This window comes from Pristiophorus japonicus, chromosome 11 (assembly GCF_044704955.1).
Source record: "Pristiophorus japonicus isolate sPriJap1 chromosome 11, sPriJap1.hap1, whole genome shotgun sequence".
In the NCBI taxonomy this organism is placed as follows: Eukaryota; Metazoa; Chordata; class Chondrichthyes; family Pristiophoridae; genus Pristiophorus; species Pristiophorus japonicus.
Genome location: NC_091987.1, coordinates 57,905,273 through 57,929,785, shown reverse-complemented (window position 1 = coordinate 57,929,785; position 24,513 = coordinate 57,905,273). Strand labels below are relative to the sequence as shown.

The following is a 24,513-nucleotide window of genomic DNA, read 5'->3' as shown; positions in this document are numbered from 1 at the left end:
AGATAGCGAATGCATTGGTTTTTCAAAATTCCCTAGATTCTAGAACGGCCCCAGCGGATTGGAAGGTAGCAAATGTAACACCGCTATTCAAGAAAGGAGGGAGAGAGAAAACAGGGAACTACAGGCCAGTTAGCCTGACATCAGTCATCGGGAAAATGCTGGAATCCATTGTTAAGGAAGTGATATCAGGGCATTTAGATAATCATAACATGATTAGACAGAGTCAACATGGTTTTATGAAAGGGAAATCATGTTTGATAAATTTATTAGAGTTTTTTTATGTAACTAGCAGGGTAGATAAAGGAGAACCAGTGGATGTAGTATATTTGGATTTCCAAAAGGCATTCGATAAGATGTCACATAAAAGGTTATTCCACAAGAGAAGGGCTCATGGGATTGGAGGTAATGTATTAGCATGGCTAGAGGATTGGTTAATGGAGAGAAAACAGAGAGTAGGGATAAACGGTTCTTTTTCAGGTTGGTAAGCTGTAAATAGTGGGGTGCCACAAGGATCAGTGCTGGGGCCTCAGCTATTTACAATCTATATTAATGACCTAGATGAAGGGACCGAGTGTAATGTATCCAAGTTTGCTGACGATACAAAGCTAGGTGGGATGGTAAGCTGTGAGGAGAACACTAAGCATCTGCAAAGGGATATAGATAGACTAAGTGAGTGGGCAGCAAAGTGGCAGATGGAGTATAATATGGGGAAATGAGAGGTTATTCACTTTGGTAGAAAGAATAGAAAAACCGTACATTTTTTAAATGGTGAGGAACATTAGAATGTTGTGTTCAGAGATTTGTGTATCCTTGTGCAAGAAACACAGAAAGCTAGCATACAGGTACAGCAAGCAATAAGGAAGGCAAATGGCATGTTGTCCTTTATTGCAAGGGAGTTTGAGTATAAGATTAAGGAAGTCTTGCTAAAATTGTACAGGGCCTTGGTGAGATCATACCTGGAGCACTGTGCACAGTTTTGGTCTCCTTAGCTAAGGAAGGATATATTTGCCTTTGAGGCGGTACAACAGAGGTTCACTAGATTGATTCCTGGGATGAGAGGGCTTTCTTATGATGAGAGATTGTGTTGAATGGGCATATACTCTCTGGAGTTTAGAAGAGTGAGGGGTGATCTGATTGAAACATACAAGATTCTGAAGGGGATTGACAGGGTAGATGCTGAGAGGTTGTTTCCCCTGGCTGGAGTGTCTAGAATTAGGGGAAGGCATTTAAGACAGAGATGAGGAGGAATTTCTTTAGAGGGTTGTGAATCTTTGGAATTCTCTGCTCCTGAGGGCTGTGGATGCTCAGTCTCTGAACATATTCAAGCTGAGATAGATAGATAGATTTTTGGAGGCTAGGAGAATCAAGGGATATGGAGATCTGGTGGGAAAGTGGAGTTGAGGTCAATGATCAGCCAAGATCTTATTGAATGGCGGAGCAGGCTCAATGGGCCATAGGGCCTACTTCTGCTCTTATTTCTTATGTTCTTATGTTCTTATGACAATTTGAAGCAATCCTTGAAAGAACTGGAAAAAATTGAGATTGGGTTGCTTTGTATAACTGACTGAACTTAAGCATTTTATCATTTAGTGATGCTCTCAGTTGGTTCCTGATATAAACATATTGTTGCAGGTAAGCTTTTTATTATAAAATGCCTCATTAATTAAATAAGTAAAGTAAAATAACACTAATTAACTTATTAAAATGTCAGATTGTAATTTAATTCTTCAATGAATAAGGCAAAACATATCTTCATTAGTCTATATATATCCCTCTCAATTTAATGGAAGAATCCAGTGGGCATATTTATTATCTGTCATCTGAGTATTGTTGTGCATGTGTCATATCCGGTCATATCCTGGACATGAATATTGTTGTGCATTTGCACCACCACCAGAGGGAATTCTGTTATAGTGGATCCACCTTTGAAGCTACATGGAACTGAAAAATTAAGATCGAGTTGTTTTGTGTAACTGAACTTAATGCATTTTGCATTCAATTTCACATTATGAGAAGTATTATCTCATTGCCTGTTGTCTCAGTGCTCCTTATAATAGTCTTTAGAAATATCTGGAAAGATAAACTTCTGAAGCAAACTAAAGAATGGCAGCAGAACACAATTTCCATGTCATTCTCAGTTGTAAGCACTGAGACAGAACAAATACCTACAGTCCCAGAGGTTCAGTAGTCATGTGTGTGTTTATTTTAATATGTGCTCCATTACCTGCCAGACTGGGTTGTGGAATGTATACTTTCCATTTCAAAGTCTGAGCCTGCATAACTAATGCTTCTTCCATCCTCGGACTTTGTGTCTAGTCCCTGATCATTCTGTATCTTCAGATTGGACTTGCCATGTTTCCTGTCAGGAAGGAAGCTGCCACAGAGTAGAAGAGAAAAGCACAATTACATTTTGCATAATTACAATGGTGAGACGAGTGGGGCAGGCCACAGGTTTTCTGTTTATTCTTTCGGTCTGTTGTAAAGCGGTTTCATCTATACTATGTACTTGGACTGATTAAGGTGAATTCAATATGGATTCAGATTATTTTCCTTTCATTCAAAATCCAACCCCATATTCTGATCAGATTTCTTATTGAAGTAAATCTTTTACAACACAAAACCAGGGGATCTGTTGCCACACATGGTACTTCAATTAACTGAAGCAGACAGTGGTCCCATCTGAAGTCTGAACTGATCCAAAATGGACATACAAGTCAATCCAAATAAATCCAAACCATTAACTGGAGAAACTTTGTTCACCAAGGAATTAGCAATATAGGTAGACCCAAACAAACAGGGACAACTATCAAAATAAGCCTAATGCAGGTTTATAATGAGGAACTTAAGACGTTCTAGTCATTATGATGACATTTGTCATCATGAAAACGTGGTTGACAAGCCTATTTTGTTTCCAGTCTCAAAGTGAAGATAATATTCTCTTAATTTTGTCACCAAGAATATTTTATTATGTCCTAACACTTGTGTCATACTTTACATCCATTGTCTATCATGGACATTTTTTGATATCTTATATGCAGAGAAGATTTACAAGGACGAAAGCAGAAATGCGAAGATATATAACTATCAGGAAAGGATGAACAGGCTGGGTTTCTTTTTGCTTGAAAAGAGAAGGCTGAGGGGTAACCTAATAGAGGTCTTTAAAATTATGAAAAGTTTTGATAGAGTAGATACAGAGAGAGTGTTTCCACTTGTGGGGAAGAGCAAAACTAAAGGCCATCAATATAAGATAGTCACCAAGAAATCAAATAAGGAATTCAAAAGAAACCTCTTACCACAGAGAGTAGTTGAAGTGAATAAGGGGAGGCGGGACAAGCATATGAGGGAAAAGGGAATAGAGGAGTATGCTGATAGGGTTAGATGAGAAAAGATGGGAGGAGGCTCGAGTGGCACATAAAAGCCGGGATGGACTGGTTGGGCCGAATGTTTCGATACTGTATATCCTATGTAATATAATCACCTTATTGCCATATTTATTACACTGCATTAAGCAGTAAATACTAATACATATTATGGGCCCAAGTTTCCACAGGATAAAAAATGGGCGCCCCTCCGAGCTGGGCGCCCGTTTTTCGCGCCTAAAATGGCGCCAGAAAAAAAACGCGCTATTCTCGAGCGCTTTGCAGCTCCTTGTCTGTTTGGCGCGGCGCCCAGGGGGGCAGAGCCTACACTCACGCCGATTTTGTAAGTGGGAGGGGGCGGGTACTATTTAAATTAGTTTTTTTCCTGCCGGCAACGCTGCGCGCGTGCACGTTGGAGCGTTCGCGCATGCTCAGTGTGAAAATAAACATTGGCACTCGGCCATTTTTGTAGTTCTTTGTAGCTGTTTAATTTTTGAACATTTTTTAATAAAATCACATTGCCATCAGCACTGAGGCTACCCTTCTCACGGTCTCCTTCCCCTCCCTCCCCTCCGCGGCAACAAACAGCTGTCTCCTTCCCCTCCCTCCCCTCCGCGGCAACAACTCGCTGTCTCCTTCCCCTCCCTCCCCTCCGCGGCAACAACTCGCTGTCTCCTTCCCCTCCCTCCCCTCCACAACAACAAACCGCTTTCTCCTTCCCCCCCCCCCTCCCGCTCAGCGGCAACGAACGGCTGCAGAATTCTCTCTGGCTGAAGCACTTTCACACAGGTAGGAAGATGGTTTATTTAATCTTTTCTTTGCTTATAAATGTTTATTCAGGTTGAATTTATTTGTATAATATTTGTAGAAGTATTAATAAGGATTTATTGTAGAATTGAATGAGTTCCCTCCCCCCCCCCCTCGTTCTGGACGCCTAATTTGTAACCTGCGCCTGATTTTTTTAATGTGTAGAACAGGTTTTTTCAGTTCTACAAAAATCTTCACTTGCTCCATTCTACTTTAGTTTGGAGTATGTTTTCACTGTGGAAACTTTGAAATCAGGCGTCAGTGGCCGGACACGCCCCCTTTTGAAGAAAAAATTCTGTTCCAAAGTAGAACTGTTCTACCTGACTAGAACTGCAGCAAAAAAAATGTAGAGAATTGCGATTTCTAAGATAGTCCGTTCTCCACCAGTTGCTCCTAAAAATCAGGCGCAAATCATGTGGAAACTTGGGCCCTATATGTCTTTTTCATATAAGAACAAGTAGGATAAGAGCAAGCAACTGGGTAGTGCTTTGAATTCTGGGACCTGGGTTTCAATCCAGTGCAGATTGATGGAATTAAAGCCTTGTCTCTCCACTGATCGTGAGGGCCTTCTTTGAAATGTGTTTGGCCAATCTCAATACATTTCTTAGTGGGTGTGGGCCGACAATACAAAAATGATCCTAATTGACACTAAATTGACAATTGTGACGTTGAAATTAAGCCCTATTGTTGGGTCATTGTATTATAGCACAGAAACAAGCCATTCAGCTCAACTGGTAATTAATAACCCATAGGCATGTATAATAGTTTAATGATCAATTAGCAATGGTAAACAAGGTGAATTACAGTAAAGAAATAATGCTTTGTTGAAAAATGCAATTTGCTTTTAGAAGGAATTGACTGATACGGTTTAGCAAGCAATTTGAAAATAAATTTTCTGCGAGCTTCCCCAGTAGATGAGGGCAAAATGCACTGCATACTAAGTATATGGATCATGATGGTTCCGTGCTCAATCCTGTGTTAGGTGATTTTAGTCAAGGTAGCAATGGAAGTATTACAATTGACTTCTGTTTGTCAAAGTTTCCTGCTTCTGGTTGCTGTCCAGTGACCCCTGCTGGGAAGTGCAAGTGTACTGCCTTTGGGTTGGAACAGGATATCCCCAATAGTTAAATAGCCTGCTGAAAGTCATCATCTAATATATGAAGAGTGGCCATTTAGATAAGTTGTCGGAGGGCATGCATGGAACCACACTAGGCCAATATATGAAAAGGGAAGAAAATTGGGAAAAAACATTTCTCCTCAATAATCTAAGCAGCTTGGCCAAAATAAAGAGAGAAAAAAAAAGACTTGCATTTATATAGCGCCTTTCATAACCACTGGCTGTCTCAAAGCGCTTTACAGCCAATTAAGTACTTTGAGTGTAGTCACTCTTGTAATGTAGAAAACGTAGCAGCCAATTTGCGCACAGCAAGCTCCCACAAACAGCAATGTGATCATGACCCGATAATCTGTTTTAGAGAAGTTGATTGAAGGATAAATATGGGGATATCTCCCCTGCTCTTCTTCGAAATAGTGTCTTGGGATCTTTTACGTCCACCTGAGAGAGCAGATGGGGCCTCGTTTTAACATCTCATCTGAAAGACGGCACCTCCGACAATGTAGCACTCCCTCAGCACTGCACTGGAGTATCAGCCTAGATTTATGTGCTCAAGTCCCTGGAGTGGGATTTGAACTGGCAACCTTCTGACTCAGAGGCAAGTGTGCTACCCACTGAACCATAGCTGACACTCTTCAGTTGCATATCTCTTACCGAACAGCAAATCCAGCTGTTTGAATGAAGACAATAATACAACAATTTCACTGAGGCAGTATCCCAGCAAGGGATTTAATGCAGAAAATGCAACAGATCCTTAAAGTTCCTCTCTTTCTTACTTGAACCGTTTGAGTACATCTGGAACCATCTTCTTCTCATTTCTGGTTAATGTGGGGAGAGTCCTTGAAGCTTCCTCTGTATTTTGCGGTTGTATTTTTGCCTTTGGCTGGTCAGTCTTGCCTCCTGATAGGAGTGAAAAGAGCAAATTACATTTCTGTTCTGCTAAAAGTAAAAATATAACACTCATTTATCTTTGTTTCCAGAGAGTGCCACAAACTTTGCAATTAAATAAATCATATACTTGGATCAAACAAAATATTCAAATGTTTTAAATCTGGACTTTCATAGTATTTTTCATGCACACATGAACAAAACTAAGGCAGCTCTTAATTTGTAATGCGAGATTTCACAATTCAGCACTCTCAGGAACTGCCTGGAGTGCAAATCAGAAATTGTATACTTGTGTATACCATGCCTGTGATTTTTCTTTCCCTTTATAGTGAAATGTATAATGCAATAATTCCAGTAGGCAGCTACATAGCACTTCTAACTCCATCAATTCCACTGAGACCCACTCAAAGTGCTGCTGGTCTGTTGGTGAAATACAGTATTGGCTCCAATGTAATACAGGAGGTAATACAATGCCTATAATTTGGTGCATACCATGACTAGGTATATCAACAACTCTTACCTATTTAGATGAGTGAGACTGTTCAGATTGGTAGGTGTTATAAATTTAAGGTAATTCCTTGTTATTCTCTTGGGTTAGCTTTACTGATCTCTTCCATAAGCAAACCTGCATTTTTCACCAAGTTTACTTTTGCTACCCAATATCTAGGCATATGATTCTGTCATCCAAAGGGGTGCATCAGTGAGAACCCCTTGAAAAAAAAACTTGAAAGACTTTTATTTACATAGCGCCTTTCACTATCTCAGGACGCCCCAAAGACAGTCTGGACAGACCACCCTGCTGACTAAAGGATGCCGTTTGTTGATGAGCAGATAATGTGGGTTAAGAGTGACAAAGTTAATTCGGAAACTAGGGTCCTGAACTTAAGGAAAGGTAACTTCGACGGTATGAGGCGTGAATTGGCTAGAATAGACTGGCAGAGGATACTTAAAGGGTTGACGGTGGATAAGCAATGGCAAACATTTAAAAGATCACATGGATGAACTTCAGCAATTATACATCCCTGTCTGGAGCAAAAATAAAACTGGGAAGGTGGCTCAACCATGGCTAACAAGGGAAATTAAGGATAGTGTTACAACCAAGAGGCATATAAATTGGCTAGAAAAAAGCAACCAACCCGAGGACTGGGAGAAATTTAGAATGCAACAGAGGAGGACAAAGGGTTTAATTAAGAAGGGGAAAATAGAGTACGAGAGGAAGCTTGCAGGGAACATAAAAACTGACTGCAAAAGCTTCTATAAATATGTGAAGAGAAAAAAATTAGTAAAGGCAAATGTAGGTCCCTTGTAGTCGGATTCAGGTGAATTTATAATGGGGAACAAAGAAATGGCAGACCAACTGAACCAATACTTCGATTCTGTCTTCACAAAGGAAGATACAAATAACCTTCCGAATGTACTAGGCGACAGTGGGTCTAGTGAGAATGAGGAACTGAAAGATATCCTTATTAGGTGGGAAATTGTGTTAGGGAAATTGATGGGATTAAAGGCCGATAAATCCCCGGGTCCTGATAGTCTGCATCCCAGAGTACTTAAGGAAGTGGCCCTAGAAATAGTGAATGCATTGGTAATCATTTTTCAACAATCTATCGATTCTGGATCAGTTCCTATGGACTGGAGGGTAGCTAATGTAACGCCACTTTTTTTTAAAAAGGAAGGAGAGAAAGCAGGTAATTATAGACCAGTTAGCCTGACATCAGTAGTGGGGAAAATGTTGGAATCAATCATTAAGGATGAAATAGCAGCCCATTTGGAAAGCAGTGACAGGATCGGACCGAGTCAGATTTATGAAAGGGAAATCATGCTTGACGAATCTTCTGGAATTTTTTGAGGATGTAAAATGGACAAGGGAGAACCAGTGGATGTGGTGTATTTGGACTTTCAAAAGGCTTTTGACAAGGTCCCGCATAAGAGATTGGTGTACAAAATCAAAGCGCATGGTTTTGGGGGTAATGTACTGACGTGGATAGAGAACTGGTTGGCAGACAGGAAGCAGAAAGTCGGGATAAACGGGTCCTTTTCAGAATGGCAGGCAGTTACTAGTGGGGTGCCGCAGGGTTCAGTGCTGGGACCCCAGCTCTTTACAATATACATTAATGATTTGGATGAAGGAATAGAGTGTAATATCCAAGTTTGCAGATGACACTGAACTGGGTGGCGGTGTGAGCTGTGAGGAGGATGCTAAGAGGCTGCAGGGTGACTTGGACAGATTAGGTGAGTGGGCAAATACATGGCAGATGCAGTATAATGTGGATAAATGTGAGGTTATCCATTTTGGGGGCAAAAACACGAAGGCAGATTATCTGAATGGCAGCAGACTAGAAAAAGGGGAGGTGCAATGAGACCTGGGTGTCATGGTTCATTTGTCACTGAAAGTGGGCACGCAGATACAGCAGGCAGTAAAGGCGGCAAATGGTATGTTGGCCTTCATAACTAGAGGATTTGAATATAGGAGCAGGGAGGTCTTACTGCAGTTGTACAGGGCCTTAGTGAGGCCTTACCTGGAATATTGTGTTCAGTTTTGGTCTCCTAGTCTGAGGAGTTCTTGTTATTGAGGGAGTGCAGCGAAGGTTCACCAGACTGATTCCAGAGATGGCTGGGCTGTCATATGAGGAGAGACTGGATCAACTGGACCTTTATTCACTGGCGTTTAGAAGGATGAGAGGGGATCTCATAGAAACATATAAGATTCTGATGGGACTGGACAGGTTAGATGCGGGAAGAATGTTCTCGATGTTGGGGAAGTCCAGAACCAGGGGTCATAATCTTAGGATAAGGGGTAGGCCATTTAGGACTGAGATGAGGAGAAACTTCTTCACTCAGAGAGTTGTTGAACTGTGGAATTCCCTGCCGCAGAGAGTTGTTGATGCCAGTTCATTGGATATATTCAAGAAAGAGTTAGATATGGCTCTTACGGTTAAGGGGATCAAGGGGTATGGAGAGAAAGCAGGAAAGGGGTACTGAAGGAATGATCAGCCATGATCTTATTGAATGGCGGTGCAGGCTCGAAGGGCCGAATGGCCTATTCCTACACCTATTTTCTATGTTTCTATAAGAGCAAGACAACAGAGAGCAAAAATGCAAATGAATCGAACAAAGAAACAGAGCAGCTAAGTGGATTTTTAACATGGTACTGCGAGAGTAGATGTCAAGGGATTTGCACAGGTGGCGGATTGAAGTCAATGTGAGCACATGTAAAGACTACAGTTTGGTTTCCTATGAATGTATAAAACTGATCTCAAGTTGACAAACAGAAAATAAGAGCAAGAGCCCTTTTAAAAAAAAAGGAACTGTAAGGCAATAAATAGGATACGGAATCAAATAACTGATAAACTGTGACAAACTTCGACAAACTTCCTCAGCTTCTGTTTTCTGAGGCCACCTATTGATCATTTACAAATTATGCACACTATTTAATAAGTGTAATAAAACTATTTAAAAATCATGTAGTAAATTCCCTGCCACTTCTCCAAATTAACATTGGGTTGCAAAGGGATCATTAAAACCTGCCATTAAACAAAGTCTATTAAATTATATTTTCTTTGTACTTGCTGTACTTGTGTAATCAGTTAAATGTAAATTGAAGACCCTCATCACCTTGTAGAATGAATTGGGAAAGTGTTTTGTTTCGGATATTATATCACGATGATATTGTCTAAATGGAGACAACCTCAGTTGCAGCTCAAGAATGATACCTCATGACATCGTTGGGACATTTTGCCTCCCCAAAGTGACGAAGATCCCCTTTTTAAAAAAGAGCCCTTGCTCTTATTTTCTATTTGTCAACTTAAGATCAGTTTTATATATTGATAGGAAGCCAAATCGTAGTCTTGATGTTTGCTCACATTGACTTTAATCTGCCATCTGCGCAAATCCTTTGACATCTACTTCTGATGCCGTTTAGTAGGACTATTGATTCACTTGACATAAGGGGTGTGTAGTTGCTGAAGACTGTTGAGGAAATTAGTCAGAAAATATCAATGGACCAGATGTTGCAGCTGGAGGTGAATGAACAGCGGAGCACCAGCCGATTATTACACTTGCCCATAGACGTTTTGTGGGGTTTTGCACTGGAACGTACTGTAAATTAGAGAGTCAAAAACCATAGCACCCTCTACAGGGGATCTGCAACCTGTGTGAACAGGGCAAGCAATGTGTGTATCTTCTTAACCAATCAAATGGAAGAATTGTTAATGAGCAGCACAGCTAAGTTTAGCAATAATCACAGCGTTAAAGAATTTTACAGGGCTGAGCCTTCAACCAACAAACATGGCACTGTAACTGCTATACCACATAATACACTTGCCAACAAAATTGAAGCCCATGGAAAGGGACAGTAGCAGCCTGGATACAAAATTGGCTAAGTGACAACAAACAGAGAGTAGTGGTGAACGGTTGTTTTTCAGATTGGAGGCAGGTATACAGTGGTGTTCCCCCAGGGGCAGTTCTTGGACCACTGATATCTTCATATATATTAATGACTGGGATGTGGGTGGACAGGGCACAATTTCAAAATTTGCAGCTGACACAAAACTTGGAAGTATAGTGAACAGTGAGGAGGAGAGTGATAGATTTCAGGAAGACATAGACAGGCTGGTGAAATGGATGGACATGTGGTAGATGAAATTTAATGCAGAAAAGTGTGAAGTGATGCATTTTGGTAGAATGAATGAGGAGAGAAAATATAAACTTAATGGTACAATCCTAAAGGGGATGCACGAAGAGAGAGAATTGAGGTTGTGTGTGCATAAATCGTTGATGGTGGCAGGGCAGGTTGAGAAAACAGTTAAAAAGGCTTACGGGATCCTGGGCTTCATAAATAAAGATTATGGGCTAGAAATTAGCCACCTGATTTTATTCGCGTTAAAAGAGCTTTTGTGTCCTTAAAAGAAACCTCACAAAATTTCCCAAAGGTTAAGAATGGCGGTTTTGAAATATTGCCAAAAAGCTGATCGCCATACGTAAAAAAATAGGACCGCCTAAATTTGGCCATTTGGTGAACTTGTACTCGGGTGAAAAAACAACGCATGAGAAAAGCAGGCATTGCAGCCTCAGAAATGTCGGTAAGTAGGAAGACCTACAAAAAAGGTAAGTTGACGTTTTTTTGTTAATTCTTTTTCAGCGATTGATTGCTTAAGGGTACTGTTAATGCTTTCTGATTTTTTTATTTTGGGGCATTTTTTTCGGTGTTTTCTCCCCTGTACTTTTGGCGGTATTGGCCTCGCGGTAAAGTGAGCGAGGATGGCGGTTTCCAACACAAATCCCTCCAGCAATGCCGATTTTTATCGACAGGCATATTTTTTGGCCAAATTTACCCCATTAAAAAAATGGCAAAATTTTTATTCTTATTTTGGAACAAAAATGACATTAAAAAACAAATATCGGCAGGCTGGCGAATTTCTAGCCCATAGAGTGCAAAAGTGTGGAAATGATGATGAACCTGTATAAAATACTGGTTCGGCCCCAACTGGAGTATCGTGTCCAATATTGGGGACCACACTTTAGGAAGGATGTGAAGGCCTCAGAGAAAATGCAGAAAAGATTTACAAGAATGATTCCAGGAATGAGGGACTTCAATTATTTTGATAGACTGGAGAAGCTGAGGTTGGAGCAGAGAAAATTAAGGGAAGATTTGATAGAGGTGTTCAAAATCATGAGTGGTCTGGACAGAGCAGATGGAGAGAAACTGTTCCCATTAGTGGAAGGGTCGAGAACCAGAGGACACAGATTTAAGGTGATTGGCAAAAGAACCAAAGGTGACGTAAGAAAAAACTTTTTTACGCAGCGAGTGGTTAAGATCTGGAATGCACTGCCTGAAATGGTGATGGATGCAGACTCAATGTTATCTTTCAAAAGGGAGTTGGATAATTATCTGAAGGAAAATAAATTGCAGGGCTATGGGGAAAGGGCAGGGAGTGGGACTAGCTGAGAGTTGGCACGGGCTCGATGGGCCGAATGGCCTACTTCCGTGCTGTAACCATTCTATGATTCTATACCACCTGTCCATACTATAGAGATTTGTTAAAATATTTGAAGTTGTAAGTAGGCCTACAGAAGAGTTCATTGTTCCTTTAACATTTAGTGGCAACAGTAGACGTCAGAGGAAATGTCCAGTGTATCCCACCTATAGGTTTCCTGATGATGGACTGCTTGATGATTTCACTTCCCATCCCTGATACAGGTTGAAATCGCTTTGATCTCTCTTCAAAAAACCACTCACCAGTGACTACCCTCAACTGTCTGTAAAAAGAAAGAACAATGCAATAGCAGCTTCTGTATGCAAGATATTACTCTGAAAACATTTCTAATTATACATTTTAGAAACACTGGATAGCCATTTAGTTGGTCTCCGATTACAATTGACATTCATTAAGTCTGCTAATTAATTTTTAAGCATGCTCATTTACTGAATATTCTTGAGATTCATATTTTAAACATTGTTGTTTGTGACACTGGAGCGCAATATTAAAACAATTAAGAGATTTAATTCAGAAAGATACCATGATATCCAACTCAGTTCAGCCATTTTTTATGATTATTTTCTTTATATTTAATTTTTTTTTTCCGTTGCTTTAGGCCGTACTTACTTTTCAGTTCTAAAGTAAACTCTCTCTAAAAACAGCACATTTAAAGATATGCAATCGGAAATTATATACTTATAAAAAATATATATTACAGGTTAGAAGACTAATAGTGTTTTTGACAGCAATAGTTCATAGGCTTTTTGTAAAAATATGAGGATCCATGCTCCCTAATATTTGAGAAATACTTGCATTCACAGGTTAGTAAAGCTACTGTAATGGACAGCTTAAATCTCATCCAGTGGGACAGTAATGTATCAGTCATTCTTAATCATATGTGAGTAACCATTTCCTACTCACTTGCATTTTGGGACAGAGGGCAAATGTTGGTGTTAGGCCTCCAATTTCAGTGTAGTCCTTGTACGATTTGCCTGAGATCCCAAAACACTGCAAGTAATTTTTTGTCTCAATATTCGTAAGCTATTATTCTTCATTTTCAATTGTTTTTACCATTCCTCAATTGAAACCTGCTGCCCACTTACACAAAAGATTAAAAGTATCAAATTACTGAGGTTATTTTTATATAAATGAGATCTGAGGGTCATGTACCCTACACCCTGTGCTTTACACCCTACTTTTCTACATTAAATTCATTCACTAAATGTAATTTATTTTTGGTTATTTTCCAAATAAACCTGCTGCATAGTCCTGTATATTGGGTACGTTCAGCAGTTTTATTGCAAAAAAGATAGTGATGGGAAACTGAGTCCATTTTTAAATGGTTGCCACTCTCTCATGAAGGGTGAAGGGAAGCCTAAAACTAATCCGTTCAGATCTTCGCCAACAAAACAATGGCACGGAATTGAACAATATTACTAAAGGGAAAGGAAGCAGTAATCTATATACCCAAGTAAACATTCCTCTCAGCATTCATTTAAAGGAAACAGTCAATCTTTACTAAATGGCACCCAGTTAAGAGGTATCACCTCAACTTTTCTTTGGGGTTGCTGGGATCCGTATTCAGGGGCCTCAGCTAAATATGGGGCCTTTGCCGGGGTGGCGAGCTGAGTTCAATAGGCAGCCCGCCTGTTACAACCCAAGAAGGATCTCAGCTTCCATGTCTCCAATCCCATTGGAACAAGGATCCGTCCATCAACTCCTGTGCCTCCCAGTATTGGGGAGCAGCAGCCCAGCCTTCTCTGTTGGGATAGGTATTTAATGAAATGGGGGTGGGGGGGGGGGGTGTTGTAAGGAGATGCCCCGAATGTTCTTCATGACTAGAGCCCCAAGAATTCTTAATTCAGCTGTGGATGGGTCCTCGGTATAACATTTCATCAGAATGCTCATACCTCTGACAATGTAGCACTCACTCAGTACTACTCTAGACTATATGCACAACTCCTGGAGTAATGCTAAAACATATATATAGGCTCGAAATTGCCCCTCTCCTTAAGGTCTGTTACAACTGCAAATCGGCAGCCATGCTGCAGAGTAGAGTGGCCACTGACTTTTTGTGGAATGGTCCGTGCTAGCCCAATTGCCCTTTCAAGGTTTCCCGGCGGTGCCCCGATCCCCCCCACCCGCCACCGCTGCCGAACCGTGCTAAGTGCATCATCACCATCTACCGATCTACCTGCCCGATGACGACATTGCCCTCTGAATATCTTCGACCTGCCCGGCACTGCTAAAACCTGTTTTTTCCTGGTGGTCCAGTGAGATTGTGGCCTTCTGCAATGGCGGTGTGGCTTCCCTTAAAGGGGAGGACGCACTGCCGCTAACGCCACGTTTTTTTTTTTTAAACCCGGCCGACTGCTATGTCATCCCGACAATTATGCCCCCAAATTATGCCCAGCGGACTGAAATTTTAAAATCGCAGAGGCTCTCCCCTTTAAGTGAAGGGGAGCGCCGTGGTGACGCGGTGCCGTGATGGCGGCATCGCGGCGGTCACTCCGCACCAGCCCCAACTTCCGCCCCTCAGGTGTTATCACCACCTCATATCCGCCCCTCTCGTGTAGTCACCGCCCCATTACCTCTACGGGGTACAATGGACATGGTTTTTACAGCATGACAGCTGTAAGAAAAAATGCAGGGAACAGCACCAACCCTTGTACATGGCCTTCTTTGACTTACAAAGGCCTTTGACACTGTCAAACGTGAGGGATTATGGAGCATCCCCCTCCACCATCCTCCGCCTGCTCCAGCTCCACGCCGAAATGCAAGCCGTGATCCTGACCAACGGATCCATCACAGACCCAATCCACATCCGGACCGGGGTCAAGCAGGGCTGCATCATCGGGCCAACCCTCTTCTCAACCTTCCTCGCTGCAATGCTCCACCTCCCACTCAACAAGCTCCCTGCTGGAGTGGAACTAAACTACAGAACCAGTGGGAACCTGTTCAATCTTCGTCATCTCCAGGCCAGATGCAAGACCGCCCCAACCTCTGTCGTCGCGCTACAGTACGCGGACGACGTTTGCGTCTGCGCACATTAAGAGACTAAACTCCAAGTCATAGTCAACATCTTCACTGAGGCATACAAAAGCATAGGCCTTACACGAAACATGTGTAAGACAAAGGTCCTCCACCAACCTGACCCCGCCACACAGCACTGCCCCCCAGTCATCAAGATCCACGGTGCGGCCCTGGATAACGTGGACCACTTTCTGTCATGTATTCAACCAGCATTGTAACCCATGTATAAACTGACCTAAGTTGTACACCGTGAGAACACTGACCACTAGGTGGGAGACACTCCTAACCTGGACTTTCAGGTATAAAAGGGGAAGCTCCACCCACGTTCATCACTTGAGTGCTAAGGAATAAAGGACAGGTCACAGACTGACCTCTCAAGCATGGGCCTCGTGTGCATTTATACTGTGTAGTAAGGACGTATCAATGGCGACAAGAAACTGGGATTTAAACCACGCGAGCATGGCCACTAGCAGAACAGACGAGATCACTGTGTTAAGGAATGGTTGGGACAGAGATTCAACATTGTTAAAGCAGCACACAGTTCTCCAGGCAGACACGGGCAGTCAGGCATGCCCCAACATGTAGTCGAACCCAGAGGGGGAGTTCGACAGAGACAATGGCAAGCTGAACAGCGATTCACGCCATTGCAAGGGACAATGCGGCCAGTAATGGGGCCATCAACACCTGTTAATGGTGCACTCAAGGACAATAACAGGGGCAGTCAGGGACGATCGACTGGCAAGGGACCTTTTGTTTCAAACCGCAACTCATGCTGGAGGTGTGGAGGCATACATTCAGCCGGAGTTTGCAGAGATGAGCAAAATACCTGCAGAAATTGCAGAAATGGACACTGGGGGAAATCGCTGGAAGCTGAAGTTCAGCGAGTTCATGTGGAGCACGTATACAGTTCATACATCAGGACGCCACCGATAATGATGAAAGTGCTCCTCAATGGCATCCCAGTATCAATGGAGTTAGACACGGGTGCCAGCCAGTCCCTGATGGGTATCAAACAGTTCAAAAAGTTGTGGGCATCCAAGGCCAGGAGGCCAAAATTATCACCGATTGACGCACAGCTACGGACTTACACAAAGCAGATCATTCCGGTGCTAGGCAGCGCCACGGTAGTCGTGACCCACAAAGATTCGGAGAACAGGTTGCCACTCTGGATTGTCCTGGGGGACGGTCCCGCACTACTGGGGAGGAGTTGGCTTGCTGTCATGAACTGGAAATGGGGCGATGTCAATGCAATTTCCTCTGTGGAGCGAGTATCATGCTTACAGGTCCTGGACAAATTTGACTCATTATTTCAACCCGGCATTGGCACTTTCATGGGGGCCAAGGTAGTGATTCACATAAACCCGGACGCCAGACCAGTACACCACAAGGCCAGAGCGGTGCCGTACGTGATGCGGGAAAAGATAGCAGGCGAAGTGGACCGCCTGTTGAGGGAAGGCATCATCTCGCCAGTCGAATTCAGTGACTGGGCGAGCCCGATTGTGCCGGTGCTCAAGGCGGATGGGTCGGTCAGGATATGTGCCGATTACAAGGCCAGCATCAATCGGGTGTCACTCCAAGACCAGTACCCGCTACTGAGAGCGGAGGACCTCTTTGCGACGCTATCCGGTGGCAAACTCTTTTCAAAATTGGACCTGACCTCAGCTTATATGACTCAGGAGCTGGCGAGTGAGTCGAAGAAGCTGACCACCATCACGACACACAAGGGGTTGTTTGAGTACAACAGATGTCCGTTTGGGATTCGCTCGGCCGCCGCGATCTTCCAACGAAATATGGAAAGCCTCCGCAAGTCGATTCCAGGGACGGTGGTTTTTCAGGACGACATCCTCATTATGGGTTACGATACTGAAGAACACCTCCACAACCTGGAGGAGGTGCTACGCAGACTGGACCGGGTAGGTCTGCGACTGAAAAAGGCGAAGTGCGTCTTCCTAGCTCCAGAGGTAGAATTCCTGGGGATGAGGGTAGCAGCAGACGGGATCAGCCCGACTGCATCCAAGACGGAAGCGATCCAAAGAGCACCCAGACCCCGTAACACGACGGAGCTGCGTTCGTTCCTGGGGCTCCTGAACTATTTTGGTAACTTTCTTCCCAAATTGAGCACGCTGCTAGAGCCGCTACACGTGTTCCTACGCAAAGGTCGCGAATGGGTCTGGGGGGACAGCCAGGAAAGGGCTTTTAATAGAGCACGCAATTTGTTATGTTCCAACAATCTGTTAACGCTATATGACCCATGTAAGAAACTTGTGTTAACGTGCGATGCGTCGTCCTATGGTGTCGGGTGTGTGTTGCAGCATGTCAATGCCAAGGGTCAGTTACAGCCAGTAGCTTATGCCTCCAGGAGTCTGTCCCAGGCTGAAAGGGGCTACGGGATGGTAGAAAAGGAGGCGCTCCCATGTGTATATGCGGTAAAGAAAATGCACTAGTACCTGTTTGGCAGGAAATTTGAGCTGGAGGCAGATCACAAACCCCTAACGTCCCTTTTGGCCGACAACAAGGCCATAAATGCAAACGCATCGGCCCACATACAGAGGTGGGCACTCACGTTAGCTTCCTATGACTACACAATTCGGCACAGACCGGGCACCAAAAACTGCGCCGATGCACTCAGCAGGCTCCCACTAGCCACCACTGAGGGGGCTACCGAGCATGGTACTGAGATGGTCATGGCTGTTGAAGCTTTCGGAAGTGAAGGCTCACCCGTGACAGCCCGTCAGATTAAAGTCTGGACAAATAGAGACCCGCTATTGTCTCTAGTCAAGAAATGTGTCCTGAATGAGGACTGGGCAGCCACGTACAGGGCATGCCCTGAGAAATTTAAACCATTTCACAGGCGCAAGGATGAACTCTCGATTCAGGCCGATTGCCTACTGTGGGGAAACCGCGTAGTCATGCCCCAGATGGGCAGAGAGGTGTTCATCAGAGAACTCCACAATGGGCACCCGGGCATTGTCACGATGAAGGCAATTGCCAGGTCACACGTTTGGTGGCCAGGGATAGACGCAGATCTGGAACTTTGTGTTCGCAGGTGCAACACGTGTGCCCAGCTGGGCCATGCGCCCAGGGAAGCCCCCCTTAGCCCCTGGCCATGGCCCGCCAAGCCTTGGTCACGCATCCATGTGGACTACGCAGGTCCTTTCATGGGGAAAATGGTTTTGGTTGTAGTAGACGCCTACTCCAAATGGATCGAGTGTGACATTTTAAATTCAAGCACATCCTCTGCCACGGTAGAAAGTCTTCGGGCAATGTTCGCCGCCCACGGTCTACCGGACATCTTGGTCAGCGACAATGGCCCGTGCTTCACAAGCACTGAATTCCAGGACTTCATGGCAGGCAATGGAATTAACCATGTCAGAACGGCACCGTTCAAGCCGGCCTCAAACGGCCAGGCAGAACGAGCAGTGCAGGTAATCAAACAGGGGATGCTCAGATTCCAAGGGGGTTCCCTACAAACCCGCTTATCACGCCTCCTGTTGGCCTATAGATCCCGACCACACTCGCTCACAGGGGTTCCACCCGCAGAGCTACTAATGAAAAGGACCTCAAAACCCGATTATCCCTTATACACCCCACCATGAAAGAAATTGTCGAGAGCAGGCACCAGTCACAATATCACTACCATGACAGGAATGCGAGGGCGCGATGCATTGATGTAAATGATCCTGTTTTTGTCCTCAACTACGCTGCAGGGCTCGCAGGCACTGTGGTTGCCAAAGAGGGAAATTGGATTCTGGTAGTTAAACTTACCAATGGACAAATCTGCCGCAAACATGTGGATCAAACAAAAAGGAGGTTCAGCAACTCTATAGAAGAAGCAGAGGAAGAACATGATATAGAGTTCACTCCACCACAGGTGACTGAACACCGGAACCAAAGGGAGGAGAGCCCAGTCACTGTGGGCAGTCCGGACAGGCCTAAGGCACTGCAAACAGCAAACACTCAGGCCAGCGCACAACAACCAGAGCCCCAACTCAGGCACTCTACAAGGGAGCGTAAACCACCAGAGAGACTCAACCTGTGATCCCAATAAGACTTTGGGGGGGAGGTGATGTCATGTATTCAACCAGCATTGTAACCCATGTATAAACTGACCTAAGTTGTAGACCGTGAGAACACTGACCACTAGGTGGGAGACACTCCTAACCTGGACCTTCAGGTATAAAAGGGGAAGCTCCACCCACCTTCATCACTTGAGTGCTAAGGAATAAAGGACAGGTCACAGACTGACCTTCTCTCAAGCATGGGCCTCGTGTGCATTTATACTGTGTAGTAAGGACGTATCACTTTCCATACCTCGGGAGCCTATTAACAGCAAGGGCACACATCGACGACGAGATTCAACACCGCCTCCAGTGTGCCAGCACAGAGGAAAAGTGTGTTTGACGATCAGACCCTCAAATCTGCCACCAAGCCCATGCCCTCCTGTATGGCTCAGAGACGTGGACCATATACAATAGACACCTCAAATCACTGGAGAAATACCACCAACGAAGTCTCCGCAAGATCCTGCAAATCCCCTGGAGGAGAAATGCACCAACATTAGCGTCCTCAATCAGGCCAACATCCCCAGCATCGAAGCACTGACCACACTTGACAAGCTCCGTTGGGCTTGCCATATTGTTCGCATGCCTGACAGAAGACTCCAAATGCAAGTGCTCTACTCTGCACTCTGACATGGCAAACGAATCCAAGGTGGGCATGAGAAATGTTTCAAGGATACCCTCAAAGCCTCCTTGATAAAATGCAACATCCCCACCAACACCTGGGAGTCGCTGGCCAAAGACCGCCCTAAATGGAGGAAGTACATCCGGGAGGGCGCTAAGCACCTCGAGTCTCATCGCCGAGAGCATGCAGAAACCAAACGCAGGCAGCGGAAGGAGCGTGCGGCAAACCAGTCCTTTTTCATAATGCAAAGCAGCACACTTTAGAACATAAGAACATAAGAATTAGGAACAGGAGAAGGCCATCTAGCCCCTCGAGCCTGCTCCGCCATTCAACAAGATCATGGCTGATCTGGCCGTGGACTCAGCTCCACATACCCGCCCGCTCCCCATAACCCTCAATTCCCTTATTGGTTAAAAATCTATCTATCCGTGATTTGAATACATTCAATGAGCTAGCCTCAACTGCTTCCTTGGGCAGAGAATTCCACAGATTCACAACCCTCTGGGAGAAGAAATTCCTTCTCAACTCGGTTTTAAATTGGCTCCCCTGTATTTTGAGGCTGCGACCCCTAGTTCTAGTCTCCACGACCAGTGGAAACAACCTCTCTGCCTCTATCTTGTCTATGCCTTTCATGATTTTAAATGTTTCTATAAGATCACCCCTCATCCTTCTGAACTCCAACAAGTAAAGACTCAGTCTACTCAATCTATCATCATAAGGTAACGCCCTCATCTCCGGAATCAGCCTCGTGAATCGTCTCTGTACCCCCTCCAAAGCTAGTATATCCTTCCTTAAGTAAGGTGACCAAAACTGCACGCAGTACTCCAGGTGCGGCCTCACCAATACCTATACAGTTGCAGAAGGACCTCCCTGCTTTTGTACTCCATCCCTCTCGCAATGAAGGCCAACATTCCATTCGCCTTCCTGATTACCTGTTGCACCTGCAAACTAACTTTTTGGGATTCATGCACAAGGACCCCCAGGTTCCTCTGCACCGCAGCATGTTGTAATTTCTCCCCATTCAAATAATATTCCCTTTTACTGTTTTTTTTCCCCAAGGTGAATGACCTCACACTTTCCGACATTGTATTCCATCTGCCAAACCTTAGCCCATTCGCTTAACCTATCTAAATCTCTTTGCAGCCTCTCTGTGTCCTCTACACAACCCGCTTTCCCACTAATCTTTGTGTCATCTGCAAATTTTGTTACACTACACTCTGTCCCCTCTTCCAGGTCATCTATGTATATTGTAAACAGTTGTGGTCCCAGCACCGATCCCTGTGGCACACCACTAACCACCGATTTCCAACCCGAAAAGGACCCATTTATCCCGACTCTCTGCTTTCTGTTAGCCAGCCAATTCTCTATCCATGCTAATACATTTCCACTGACTCCGCGTGCCTTTATCTTCTGCAGTACCCTTTTGTGTGGTACCTTATCGAATGCCTTTTGGAAATCTAAATACACCACATCCATCAGTACACCTCTATCCACCATGCTCGTTATATCCTCAAAGAATTCCAGTAAATTAGTTAAACATGATTTCCCCTTCATGAATCCATGCTGCGTCTGCTTGATTGCACTATTCCTATCTAGATGTCCCGCTATTTCTTCCTTAATGATAGTTTCAAGCATTTTCCCCACTACAGATGTTAAACTAACCGGCCTATAGTTACCTGCCTTTTGTCTGCCCCCTTTTTTTTAAACAGAGGCGTTACATTAGCTGCTTTCCAATCCGCTGGTACATCCCCAGAGTCCAGAGAATTTTGGTAGATTATAACGAATGCATCTGCTATAACTTCTGCCATCTCTTTTAATACCCTGGGATGCATTTCATCAGGACCAGGGGACTTGTCTACCTTGAGTCCCATTAGCTTGTCCAGCACTACCCGCCTAGTGATAGTGATTGTCTCAAGGTCCTCCCTTCCCACAGTCCTGTGACCAGCAATTTCTGGCATGGTTTCTGTGTCTTCCACTGTGAAGACCGAAGCAAAATAATTGTTTAAGGTCTCAGCCATTTCCACATTTCCAATTATTAAATCCCCCTTCTCATCTTCTAAGGGACCAACATTTACTTTAGTCACTCTTTTCTGTTTTATATATCTGTAAAAGCTGTTACTCTCCGTTTTTATGTTTTGCGCAAGTTTACCTTCGTAATCTATCTTTCCTTTCTTTATTGCTTTCTTAGTCATTCTTTGCTGTCATTTAAAATTTTCCCAATCTTCTATTTTCCCACTAACCTTGGCCACCTTATACGCATTGGTTTTTAATTTGATACTCTCCTTTATTTCCTTGGTTATCCACGGCTGGTTATCCTTTCTCTTCCCGCCCTTCTTTTTCACTGGAATATATTTTTGTTGAGCACTATGAAAGAGCTCCTTAAAAATAGATAATTTTGTGAGCATTTAGCATTATGTTACTTACTCACCTCCATCACTGATCCTCTTCACACAGGTTAAAAACAGCAATGCAATATCACAAAATCACACCTTTGCTTCACAATACAAACTTGTAGAAACTCTGAGAAACTTGAAACTGTGCATCCCCCTATCTTAGTGCATTAATTTTAATCATTCCATGATATACAAGTGTATAAAAGGGGACTAGCAGCAGCCCAGCCCAACAGTTAAAAAGAGCGGGAACTAGAGCAGTTTAAAAAGGGACGCGCTATTTGCACTACAAAATGCCCTGATTGGTCTCCTTGGATGATAAGACTCATACAGCAGTTTATCTGGAATGTGTAATTACAACCGCCCAGCCCAAGCTCTCAGTGACTTTGCACAGTGTAATATGAGCCATTCTGGCTGCTGTCTCCAGATAGGATAGAGCTCCCTCCCTCCACGTCCAAGTTGCTGCCCCAGCCCAGCTCAAGTTCCTGATCCCTCTCACCCCACAGCCCAAGTTCATGCCCATCTCGCCCAAATTCCTGAACCATCAGCCCAAGTTCCTGACCTTACACCCCCTGACCCGCCATTGCACCATAGATGGGCACTGTGTGCGGGTCACAGATTGTTAACCGACTTATTGGGTATGAAATGGAATAGTGACATATGCATCGAGCTTCTGAGAAATTGGGGGTGGGTGTAAAGTGGGTGGGTTTGGAAGAACGATACATCTTCCCTGAGTTCCCTCTCTCCCCTCTGATCCCCGCTCTCACGTCCTCTCTCTCCCTCCAGTCCCTCTCTCTTCATCTCCCCCCAGTTTTTCTCCCCCGCTCCCTCTCCACCGCCCCCACCCGTCTCTCTTTTTCCCCCACGGCCCATCTCTCCACCTCCCACCCCGTCTCTTCCCCCCCGCCTCTTCACCCCCCACCCCGTCTCTCTCTCTCCTCACCCCCCCCCCCCTCTCTCTCTCCTCTCCTCCACCTCCCCCCAGTCTCTCTCCTCTCTCCCTCCCCTAGTCTCCCTCTCTCTCTCCCTCTCCCTCCCCCCCCCAGTCTCCCTCTCTCTCTCCCTCCCCCCCTGCTCCCTCTCTCTCTCCCTCCCGTCTCTCTCTCTCTCCCTCCCCCAGTCTCTCTCTCTCTCTCTCCTCCCCCCCAGTCTCTCTCTCTCTCTTCTCTCCCCCCCAGTGTCTTCCCTCCCCCCCCCCACTCTCTCTCTCTCTCTCTCCCTCCCCCAGTGCTCTCTCCCCTCCCCCCACTCTCTCTCTCTTTCTCTCCCCCCAGTCTCTCTCTCCCTCCCCCCTCCCGCTCTCTCCCTCCCCCACACTCTCTCTCTCTCTCTCTCCCTCCCCCCAGTCTCTCTCCTCCCTCCCCCCTCCCCAGTCTCTCTCTCTCTCTCTCTCCCCCCCAGTCTCTCTTTCTCTCCTCTCCCTCCCTCCCCCCCTCTCTCTCTCTCTCTCTCCCCCAGTCTCTCTCTCCCCTGCCCCCCACTCTCTCTCTCTCTCTCCCCTCTCCCCTCTCTCTCTCTCTCTCTCTCCCCCTCCCCCCCCCCACTCTCTCTCTCTCCCTCTCCCTCCTCCCCCAGTCTCTCTCTCTCCTCTTCCCTCCCCCCAGTCTCTCTCTCTCCTCCCCCCTGTCTCTCTCTCCCCCCCAGTTCTCTCTCCCCCCAGTCTCTCTCTCTCTCTCTCTCTCTCCCCCCCCCCAGTCTCTCTCTCTCTCTCTTCCCCCCCCCAGTCTCTCTCTCTCTCTCTCTTCCCCCCCCCCAGTCTCTCTCTCTCTCCCCCCCCAGTCTCTCTCTCCCCCCCCCAGCCTTCTCTCCTCCCCCCCCCAGTCTCTCTTCTCTCTTCCCCCCTCCCGCAGTCTCTCTCTCTCTCCCCCCCCCGCAGTCTCTCGCCTCTCTCTCATCTCACCCGCAGTCTCTCTCTCTCTCTCCCCCTCTCTTCCCCCTCGCCCAGTCTCTCTCTCTCCCTCTCTCCCCCCGCCCAGGTCTCTCTCTCCCCCCTCTCCCCCCCTCTCTCTCTCTCCCCTTTTCTCAGTCTCTCTCTCTCTCCCTCTCCCCCCACAGTCTCTCTCTCCCCCTCTTCCCACCTCAGTCTCTCTCTCTCCCCCTCTCCCCCCAGTCTCTCTCTCTCTCTCCTTCCCTCTCTCTGCCCCACCTCTCTTCCCTTTCCCCCCTCCTGTCTCTCTTCCCCCCCAGTCCCTCTCTCCCCCCGACCCCGCCCCTCCCCAGTCCATCTCTCTCCCCCTCCCCGCCCCTCCCCCCCCCCCCAG

At 45.3% G+C, this 24,513-nt stretch overlaps 1 protein-coding gene across 9 annotated transcripts in view; it reads right to left on the bottom strand.

Moving 5' to 3' along the window:
* sytl5 (synaptotagmin-like 5) overlaps positions 1–24,513 on the bottom strand; it is a 322,939-nt gene that overhangs the window by 63,559 nt on the left and 234,867 nt on the right. For 7 of the 9 annotated variants that reach the window (XM_070893405.1, XM_070893414.1, XM_070893411.1 and 4 more), the window contains exons 4-6: positions 12,311–12,426; positions 6,057–6,180; positions 2,225–2,374 (exon numbers count right to left, since the gene is read on the bottom strand). In XM_070893405.1, the coding sequence (XP_070749506.1) occupies positions 2,225–2,374; positions 6,057–6,180; positions 12,311–12,426 (390 nt within the window). The remainder of the gene's footprint in view (positions 1–2,224; positions 2,375–6,056; positions 6,181–12,310; positions 12,427–24,513) is intronic. The other 2 variants (XM_070893412.1, XM_070893413.1) reach the window with 1 other exon arrangement.